Source organism: Scleropages formosus, chromosome 10 (assembly GCF_900964775.1).
Source record: "Scleropages formosus chromosome 10, fSclFor1.1, whole genome shotgun sequence".
Taxonomy (NCBI): domain Eukaryota; kingdom Metazoa; phylum Chordata; class Actinopteri; order Osteoglossiformes; family Osteoglossidae; genus Scleropages; species Scleropages formosus.
Window position 1 is genome coordinate 21226988 of NC_041815.1, and position 10351 is coordinate 21237338.

General features: G+C 52.9%; 1 protein-coding gene across 1 annotated transcript; it reads right to left on the reverse strand.

Moving 5' to 3' along the window:
• Positions 1 to 1135: 1135 nt before the first annotated feature.
• On the reverse strand, positions 1136 to 6694 carry tmem160 (transmembrane protein 160). Its single transcript, XM_018748422.2, has 4 exons — positions 6231 to 6694; positions 5874 to 5898; positions 5423 to 5515; positions 1136 to 4447 (listed from the first exon to the last, which is right to left on the reverse strand). The coding sequence occupies exons 1-4, from the start codon at positions 6444 to 6446 to the stop codon at positions 4143 to 4145; spliced, it is 639 nt and encodes a 212-aa protein (XP_018603938.2). The 5' UTR covers positions 6447 to 6694; the 3' UTR covers positions 1136 to 4142.
• Between the last annotated feature and the right edge of the window lie 3657 nt (positions 6695 to 10351).

The following is a 10351-nucleotide window of genomic DNA, read 5'->3' on the forward strand; positions in this document are numbered from 1 at the left end:
TGACATTGAAGGCAGGTTAAATCCTGTTTTACATTCAAGCAGCAGGACTGACTTCATTAGTGTGAGAATCAGTCGCCCTGTCAACTGAGGAATCGCATACTAAACAAGAGGAGCTGCGGGGGGAACGGGAGGTGTTTGCACATCCGTTGCGTACGTGTGTGTTGTCGTCGCAGACGGGCACAAGCGGTCCGACTGACCCCTACAATGACAGTTTCCGCAACGCCGTGCGTGTGGCTCTCGCAGTTGAGGAGACGCTCTCCCGAGCGGGAGAAGCTCGAGATGTTCAGCCAAAAAGGTTCTGCCTCCTAAGCCTTTTCGGATATCGGATCGCCTCGAGATCCGTCCATCCGGTGCCGCGGCCGCAGTCGGGGCTCGGAGGGACGAAAGTCGTCAAAGCCGCTCCCAAGGAGGCCGCAGCAGCATCCCGAAGTGGACGTCGAGGAGTGGCTCGAGCCCCATCGATCGTATCATCGCCGTTCCCGGGTGTCGACCAAGTGACTGCTCGGGGAGGGGAGGGAAGAAAGAAAAAAAGAAAAAAAAACGAAACCAGACCACGTTCCGCCGCGCAATCGCGCATTCCGCACGGCTCCCTGCAGCCGCGGCGGTGTCGGTTGCGGTGAATGCGAATGGGGTCGTCTGCCCTTTTCGACAGACGGGGCCCCGCCGATCGCATGCATGCAAAGCAGAGCTGCGCAGGCGGACCCCTGCCGAAGGGGAGCCGCGAGACCCACCGCACCGAGACACGGCTGGAATGAAGAACCCAACTGCGCCAGACACATCGGGGTGGGGTGGAGGGTGGGTGGGGGCTTCGTGAGGAGCGTCCCGTAAACAAAGGGCTTCTAGGACGCTGCCGTTGTCCGGTCCCAGATGCCCGCACCAGATTCCGAGGACCTTAAAAGAAGCATCTCGACCCAGCAGTCAGGAGACAGCGTGACCCCCCCCCCCGATACCATCGGCGATGTAGATTTGCTTGGACACAAGGGTCCCTCAGAACGGATTCCTTCTTAAGGACCTTCCCGCGTTGCTGTGGAGATCCAAGCAGGACAACGGTTAGGATGCAAGGCCCCTTCCATCCCCTAGGCTGGCAAACCGTTCACCCGTTTGTGAAGGGCTCTCAGCCCTGCGTCTCTCCCACATGGTCACACCGCCGGTAAAGCGGCGCACGCACGCGCACACACACGCGCGCACACACACACAGAGCTACAGAGAGAGAGCTGCTGCACCGGCCCAAAAGAGGCACCAAAACGTCCCGATGCCCCCGCTCACCAAGCTCCAGGGCATCTGCCCACAAACCACTCGTAAACACGTCTTGCTGAAAGTTGCCTTTATAATTTAATCATCTTATTTACATGTTTATTATGTTGCGTATACAGAAAGCAACACAGAAGGTCATGCAGAACCATGCAGTCCTATATGAGGGGAAAGGAAAGCCAGGGGTGGGGGCACAACTCAGCTACAGAGAGCCCTTGCGGGGGGGGGGGCACTTACACATATAGCTTTACCTTCACAGTTCTGCCAGATCTTCTGTTACACAAAGACTTTCATTGGAAGTCAATTTGTGTGAAAGAATAAAAAGCAAATTTACCACGTCAGTCACTCGGTGTACGGAACCGTGTCCAGACCCACCAGCTCCTAGGGCTGCTGCTTTAATGAGACTTCACCAAAAGGGGGTATTTAACACACACACACACACGCACGCACGCACGCACGCACGCACGCACGCACGCAGAGTCCGCTAACCAGCCCCCGCACATTCATTTTATTAAATCTGAACCGAATTACTCATTATCATTAAGGTTGAATGCAAACAAACTAACTTATTATTATGTCATGGTATCAACCACGGCTTCAATGAGCCTCCGGTGAGACTCTCCTCTCCGGGAACAACTAGTCGCTGAGCCCACACGCTCGAGTCCACGTCCGCTACCGCCCTCCACGGTACCCGGGAACACAGGCGCGGGCCTCGGACCGGCTCTCCCGGCCGAAGAGTGGACGGGAGGGCCTTTACGGCGCATCTCTCCTCGTAAAACAATTACGCAGAACAACAGAGCAAAGGCGAAAGCGGCAGACAGGTTCACTAACCCAAACCTGGACGTGAGCGGAAGCTTAAAGTGTCCCACTTGCGTTAAAAGAAAAGAAACCAGAGACGGCACAACCGGTTGCGTTAAAGGGCCGCCGCAGAGGTAAAAGACCAGAACGAGTCGGATTACCTGCATCACGCTTCGCCGAAGTCACCCGGGACTGACGGTCCTCAGGTGTAGACCGATCGCTGTCGAGTATGTGAAATGTACATGTTGCCGACTCCTTATGAACAACGCCAACGATAACATAAACGACAGCTCTATACAAAAGTCTTCAAATCGGGCAAACTCGTCACCATGAATATAATTCTACATTGCGAGGATGAAGACGTCACGGGAATCGGTGCAGTTCCAAGATTTCCATACGACTAAAAGAAACACGGAGACAGGAGGCGCTACGCGGTACCCCGGCCAAGCGGCTCCGGCTCAAAGCAAAGAGCGACCTTAAAGGCCCTTAGAGGAAAACGAGGCTCTTGCGCTGAGAACGAAAACCCCAAAATCGATGTCCAAGCGGGACGACTGCAGCTAAAACAGCTCCGGGATCTCCTTCGGAAAAGTAAGCGCGGCAACGCGGCCGGAAAAAGTGACGAGTGCCACCATCTGCCGGACTCTTCATAAAAGCCTGGAGCTCAGGTGCAGGAGGAGGAGAAGGAGGCACTTCTCTTCTTAACTCTACGAGTGCATATTGCGCTGTTCGGCGCACTTCCTCACCACATAAAAGGCAGTCTTATAATTATCATTATTACTATTATTGAAAAAAAGATTTCGGATGAGGAAAAACCGATGAGAGCAACTCGCACAGTAACGAAGACGCCCGGTGACGACCGGTCCCGCTCAGGAACCACGTCCGTTGAACGCGTCGAAGGAACACGCGACCGCAAAGTGCTCCTTGGACGCCACAGGGACATTTCCGCCTCGCAGCCGACAATAAAACACGTCAAGTTTTTGCACCAGATTTCCCGCCCCAAACATCCGCGACAAAATCGCGCAACTCTATCGTTCCCCGATTGCCCACGTTCTCCAAGGTTGAAAGCGAAGCATCTCGCGGCACGGCCCACGCGTGCGGGTACAGCGCCGAGGTCGCGCGAGGTCACGATTACACAGAGCGGTCCTGCTCCGAAGTGCCCGGGGTGCGAGCCGCCGGGGGCGCGCTTCACTTCACCCCGCTCGTCCGTGCCTCTTCCGAGCCCTCGATCCCTACCGGGTCTCTCTCGCTCACACACACGGAGAAACTCAAATTTAGGAAAAACTCACGTCTGGGATAAGTAGCAATTTCAGTTCAGCTGTGATGTCCCTGGACCGGGAAGCAACAGTCCCTACGATTGCACACACTCCAGCTTACTGAGGATTGTGGCCCACGCTGCGAGAGACACGCGAAGGAGCTGCACGCTTTCAGCACTTACGTGCAAGAGAAACACACACACACACAGTCTGAAACCACTTGTCCTACGGGGTCACGGGGAGCCGGAGCCTAACCCGGCAACACAGGGCGCAAGGCCGGAGGGGGAGGGGACGCACCTCGGACGGGACGCCAGTCCGTCGCAAGGCGCCCCAAGCGGGACCCGAACCCCAGACCTACCGGAGAACAGGACCCGATCCAACCCACCGCGCCACCGTGCCCCCCGCGAGAGAAACAGTGACCCTGAATTCAGTTATCGCTATACAACAGATGAGATTAAACCCCATCAACAACAGGCAAAACATTTTCTCACGTAGATGTTCCTGCAGAAATTCCCGAGCCGGAGAGCGGCTCCGAAAAGAGCTTTGGGCTCCGTCGCGAGGAGCCTGAAACAGAAACATGGCGGAGCTCCTACAGTCTACAGCTGCGACATCTGGGAGGAGGTTTGGGAAGCGAAGGAGCTCTGTTTCACAGTCATTGTTCACCTGTTAAACACACACACACACACACACACACACACGCGCTTACATGCTGCAACAGAAGAATGGCCCAAATCAGCAGCAGTCAGCTACACTTTCACATGTAAGAGCTGATGGTCTTCAGGGAGGGGATGCTCGTTGCAGCTACCCACGTGCCCCTGCGCCAGACACCCCTCGCGAGCCTCACTTGTCCTGCCCTCTGCCGCCCGGCTGGCGCCCCGCCCGCCGCGCAGCACACTCCTCGCAGTCCGTGCTCTCCCGGCGCTCCTCCTCCTCCTCCTCCTCGTCTTCGCGGATGATCTCCACCTCGAGGCGGCCGATGTACAGCGAGACGGCGCACAGCCAGAAGAGGCCCATGCTGCCCACCACCAGGCTGTGCACGAGGGCGGCGGGCATCGACAGCAGCATGATGCGGCGAAGGGTGAAGAGGTTCATCAGGTAGGAGGCGGCGCCGAATGACACGCACACGCCGCCCAGGATGAAGAAAGCTGCGTGCAGACAGGGATGCGGGTGAGCCGACGGTCAGCGGTGGGGGGGTCGGGGGGTGAACCCCAAGGAAACGCGCAACGTTCGGTGCGACACTGGACATGTGACCAGAAGGTTTCAGCTTCAAATTCCAGGAGTAAAACTCCTCTTTTTTTTTTTTTTTTTTTTTTTAACCATTTCTAGATTCATACTAGACATAGACACACAGTATGTAGTGCAGTGGTTACAGCTGCTACTTTCGGACCCAAAGGTCGCAGGTTTGAAACTCACCTCCGGCTCTAGTAGCCTTGAGCGAGGTATTTACACTAAATCACACCAATAAAATTACCTGTATAAATGGGTAAATAATTATAAGTAGGTTAACACTGTAAGTCGCTATGAAGAATACCAATCAACCAACATCAACCGCGTGTCCCGAGCGGGGTCGAGGCGAGCCGGAGCCTATCCCGGAAACACAGGGCGCGACGCCGGAGGGGGAGGGGAAACACCCAGGACGGGACGCCAGTCCATCGCAAGGCACCCAAGCAGGACTCGCACCCCGGACCTGCCCCACAGCGACGCACCAGGCTTTGGAGAATAGCGTTAGCTAAATGAGTAAATGTGCATGTAATGTACCGTAAATTACCACTTACTCATTTAACGGACACTTTTTTCCAAGGTGACTTACAATGACAGCTATAATTATTTACCCATTTATACAGCTGGGCAATTTTTACCGTATTCGATTCTGGTAATAACTTAAATCAAGGGTATGGGGGCGGAAGTGTGGATTCACGCCGACGTCCTTCAGACAGAAGGCCTTGGCTCTAAACGCTACTTCAGCTGCTGCCCCGTGTAAGCACTCTCTTGTGTGTGTCGATATATGCAAATAACAGCTACTTGGCGCGACACACGTGTGTGTGTGTGTGTGTGTGTGTGTGTGCGGGACCGAGCAGGCGAAACGCAAGCGAGCCGGGTAAAAGTTAACGCACTCGTACCGTATCCGGCCTCTCGCCCGACGTCGCTCTGCACGAACGCGATGACCCCGATGCCCGTGGCCAGGAGACCGTTGCGAAACCAAGAGAGGAAACCTGAAACAAGAGAGCAGCAGGATGACGGGAGGAGGCGTACAGCGGAAGCGGAACACGGTCCCTCCGAAACTGTCCTGTGCAACACGGCGTTTGTACAGTAACCACGAGGCGTGGCACCGGCGGTGACAGCGAGAGTCCACCTGGACACGGGGCCTCATTTCCAGCAGGTGTACTCACACTTTACGGTACCACCGTACCGTACCGGGGGGGCGAAGGCACTCCAGCGTACACCACGGTAACGTGGTACATCCTACCTTTCGAACAAGGCGCAGCTACAAAGTGCCTTTATTGAACTGGAACACACACTACTGACACGCAGAGGCGTCACACACACTTCGAAAGACAGGGTTGTGTTTACCTGTCTCGTGCGACTTTCTCAGCATCTGGAAAACACAGACAAGAGACAGTCAGGGAGATGATACACTGACACGTGACGGTGTGTGTGTGTGTGTGTGTGTGTAGGGTGGGCGGGCAGTGCAGCAGGTTCTGAGTGAAACCCGGAGTGTAAGCATTCGCGTAAACTAAGGACTCGGTTTTCAGGCTTTCAGCCCAGTTACAGCTGCGTGCGCACTCAATAATTGAAGAGAATGTCAGCGCGGTTGCGTCATTTGCATGTCATTTGCATCGCCGCTCATTTACACGAGATCATTCGCAGCCGCTCACCGTGTGAGAAAGAGAGACAGAGAGAGAGAGAGAGAGAGAGAGAGAGACTCACCAGCGCGTCCGCCTTGTCCAACTCCGTCAGGTGGCTCTGCTCCGCGCTCCGGCTGCGGCCCCAAGATCCCTTGTCGGGCGCGCGCGTCCTCGCCGTCCCCGTGAGCCAGCGCGCTGCATTGCCGAGAGGAGCCGCGCGCGGTCGCGCCATCAGCTGCCCGAGCGTCGAGGCGAAGCGCGGGAACCGCCGGCACGAGAACCAGCCCGCAGCCGCCATGTTGGAGATACCGGAAGCAAGTGCGAATCCGCGCCGATTGATCTCTGACACGAAAGCGGCCCGGAAAACATGCAGGGGGGTTCGTTACAGCGCCACCTCTATGTCGCCATGGGTATTTATCGTGTGTGAACTTCGTTAAGTGCTAGCAACGTTGCAGTATTTTACTTTGCGCGCATGTTTTTGGAAGAGAAGGTTTCCGGTACAGGACTCATTTATACAGCAGTTCTGGAGGAGTATCTTTATCTACCAGGGTTCTGTATCTGTGCTGTGGCTCGGCTCCGACCGGAAACCCTTAACTTTAATTTGGAGATTAAAAGAAAAACAAAAACGAAAAAAAAAAAAAGCTGGGCGCTGTTTTTATTGCTGTTTAGTCTCATTTTGCGGTGCTGTCCAGCTCTTCTTCCTTCAACATGCTCGACTTTGTGTCGATACCCCTTGTGACCACCGGGCGGCGCTCGCGGCCCATCCTTTCTGTCCAGCGAAGCGCTTCAAATGAGCGCACAGCGCATACGGTACATTTCACGGCGTCGCGTGGCACTTCTAAGCACGAATCTCTCTTTTTGCCTGGGAAACGTTTTTCACCTACACTGAAATGAGGGTGTGTTTGTCCATTTAATTGAAATAACTGATTTATTTGTTTCTTCTACTCCGTACTACTGGGCTCATGTGTTTTTATCTTCTGTATGCACGCCCACACACACACAAAATTCTGAGAAGACCCGTCTCTCCCTTCCTCTACACACTGCGTCCCCTTTGTCCGCCCGGGGCCACACCTCTGCTACCTGATGGCCACATGTCGTGAGAAGCGAAGGGAGGAAGACACCCTACGGGGGGCGAGGGTGAACGTTTCAGGGTGAAAGAAGGTAATTTTCTTTCGGGGCCTAACGTCACACAAGTGCTCTGAACAAATGCGGCCTGACCTCAGCTGACCTGCCAGGTACTCCTAGGGGACATTTTTCTCACCTTCGCTCACCTGCTCGCTTCCATGTGCTCTTGTGTATGTGCACCTGTATGTCACATGTGTGTCTGTTGTGCGTTGTATGCCGCTGCAGTCTAACGGAATTTCCCTCCACGACTGATATAGCTTCATTCATTCATTCATTCATATCAATAAATATGGCACAAGATGTTAGTTTCACACTTCAAAGCAGGGGCCATCAGGACTGCGATCCTTCAATCCTGCAATAAAAAAAAAAAAAAACATATAACACCTGACTTTTGAACACTTGAAAGACCAGGCGAGGTGGATTATTATCAAAATAAAAATAAAAGCAAGCATAAGATTGGGCCTGCGAGGTCAAGGGTTGCCTGCCTCTGTTTATAAGACCGACAGTCTTCATGAACGTGTAATATAAGAGTAAAGTAACTTTTTATACTTTGTGCGACGTGTTTCGGAGCCGACGACACCCTTTCGGACCGCGAGTTTGAAACCGGAGTCTTTACGTGAAGTGTTTTCGGCCAAGTGCCTTTGACCTTCTAAATGGCTGATAAAAAAGTATCGGTGTAAAGGGTCACTGCTTGTTGAGTTGGCCGACTATTGAAAATTTGTCCCTTTTCTGCATTATTAAAGCCCGAGTTGCTATTTATATGCATTCTAAATATATACATATATTTTCCGGTTCCTGGCATGTGTTCAGGGAAAGGGTCACCAGGGCGTACTTCCTAAAGGTGTTTTTTCCAAGTGAGAAGACAGCCTCCGTAAGCACATGTACTATATGTGCGTGTGTTTGTGCGTTTGCTGCTGCCCGATGGAGGTGAAAAGAGGAAGGATGACTTTTGTGGGCAGAGGGGGGTGTTATTTCTGTACTTTCGCCCACATGAAACAGTGTGACGCCACGGTATTTCCCTCTGTGTTTCTGTAGTGAGAGACCCACCTATAGTCAACGCCCCGTGTCCCTCTTTAATTAGACACTGCTCGGGTTCCGCTTCTTCTTCCTGGGGGCACAGCGGGCAGCACTGGTGCCTCACAGTGACTGCGCTGCAGGTTTGGAGGTAGGTTTGAATTCCACTCAGTCTATGGAGTTTGCATGTCCTACCTCTGTTTGTGGGTTTCCTCCAGGTGCTCTGGTTTCCCCACACAGGGTTTCAGGGTAATTGGTGACTTACTTGCCTGTAATGTGTGGCTGAGTGTCTTTCCTTGCTCTGCTGAGTGGATGGGTACAGATTGCTAAGTAGCTTAGTGTTAAGATAACTTGTCTTGGGCAAATGCTTCAGCTATACACACACACACACTGTCTGAAACTGCTTGTCCTGAGCGGGGTTGTGGCAAACCAGAGCCTAACCCAGCAACGCAGGGCGCAAGGCTGGAGGGGGAGGGGACACACCCCGGACAGGATGCCAGTCTGTCGCAAGGCACCCCAAGCAGGACTCGAACCCCAGACCCACCAGAGAGCAGGACCCAGCCAAACCCGCTGCCCCCACCGCGGACCCCAACCCCCTCAGGTAAGTATGAGAATCAGAAAATAATAATCCAGAAAATGTGTTGAGAAGTATGTAGCGCTAATGGGTAATGATGCCAAATTCAGCGACATCCCAATTTTGTCACACCTGTTTGCTACTGTACTTTGGTTCCACATCTCTACACACGCGCATCGGTTTGCAGCTTTGGCAGAGTGAGACGCTTTTCAGCGGGCAGGAGCTAAATTGTTTCGGGATGATCTAATATGAGTGGCCTTTAACAGCAGGCTTTTTTGAAAAAGGCTTCATTGTCTCCCACACAGGGTGGAAATCAGTCACCAGCCGAAACACAAAGCTGAGATTCCTCACTTTTGGGGACTTTTTCACATGGAAATGAAGGGTGTTTGCTTTCATGGGTTGAGAGAAGACAGGGAGACATGATGGATGGAAAGTCTTGCGTGGACCACGTCTCGGAGAGGGCGGGTGGGGTGGGGCAAGGCGAGCCGCATTCTGAGTCAACGTCAGTCATGGCCAGCAAGGAGTTCCAACGAATTGTCGAAATGCGTGTTTATCCCAACAGCCCCATTGGTGTGCGGCTTGTGAGGGGTTTTGAACTTGAGATGATCCATTACATCACCCCGAATGTCATGACTGCGAGTGCGAGCTAAGGGCCGAACTGGTACATCGCCGGAAAGCAACAAAAGCACAAGGGCCGAGTTATCGAGATCCAGACATCGTGTCATAAATATGCGTGTGTGTTTTCCCCAACTTCGCAGAAACACTGATCAGTATTTAAAAAAGGACGTCTCATATCTGATCTTCAAGTGAAATCGCCCATATCCACAGAGGTATCCCATATGCCATCAAGAACTGGTGTACATGCTCACTAACGTCAGAAAAGGAAATCCTCATACTGCCTACACAACACTAAAGGAGCTGTGCAACATGGTTTAATTAAATACAGGAAATTTCAGAAAAATTCAGCTCTTTATTCAAAATTTTTGCTTGCATTTGAATAATATCCACAGCTCAAAACCATTCACGTCGTCCTCAGACATGGCATTCTCCGCAATAAAGTGCACTTCTCTCGGTGTCACGCTGCAGCACAAGGGACTGGCGTACGAGTCCCTCCACCCCCCCGCTGACTTGTCGCCGTTTTCGGCACTAATTCAAGACTGATCAATATTTAAAGTGCAGTTTGTCTCTGGGCCCGCTCTTCCACTCACCTCCCACCTCTGTACACACCCAGCTCGTGCTGTGGGTCTCCTCCCTGCTGCTAACAGAAATGGAGAATTCAGAAGAGCTGACCTTGGGTTCAGAACACACCTTACTGCCACAGCTTGACTTCATTTAACTTCCCTGCATTATGCGAGGAGGAGGACAGGTGGAGAATGAACAGCACTAAGAAACACACCTCCAACTTGAAGCTATGTTCAGAAGCACAGGTTAAGCAGAGCTTCTTTTGCTGCTATTTTGCCCTTCTTCATAGCCATCAATGCTCCTTCATT

Excerpts from the sequence above, each read along its gene's own strand:
- tmem160 (XM_018748422.2), bottom strand. The coding sequence starts at position 6,446 with ATGGCGGCTGCGGGCTGGTTCTCGTGCCGGCGGTTCCCGCGCTTCGCC. Across the intron at positions 5,899-6,230 it reads TGGACAAGGCGGACGCGCTG|ATGCTGAGAAAGTCGCACGA; the intron begins GTGAGTCTCTCT and ends TGTGTTTTCCAG. Across the intron at positions 5,516-5,873 it reads GAGAAAGTCGCACGAGACAG|GTTTCCTCTCTTGGTTTCGC; the intron begins GTAAACACAACC and ends CTCTTGTTTCAG.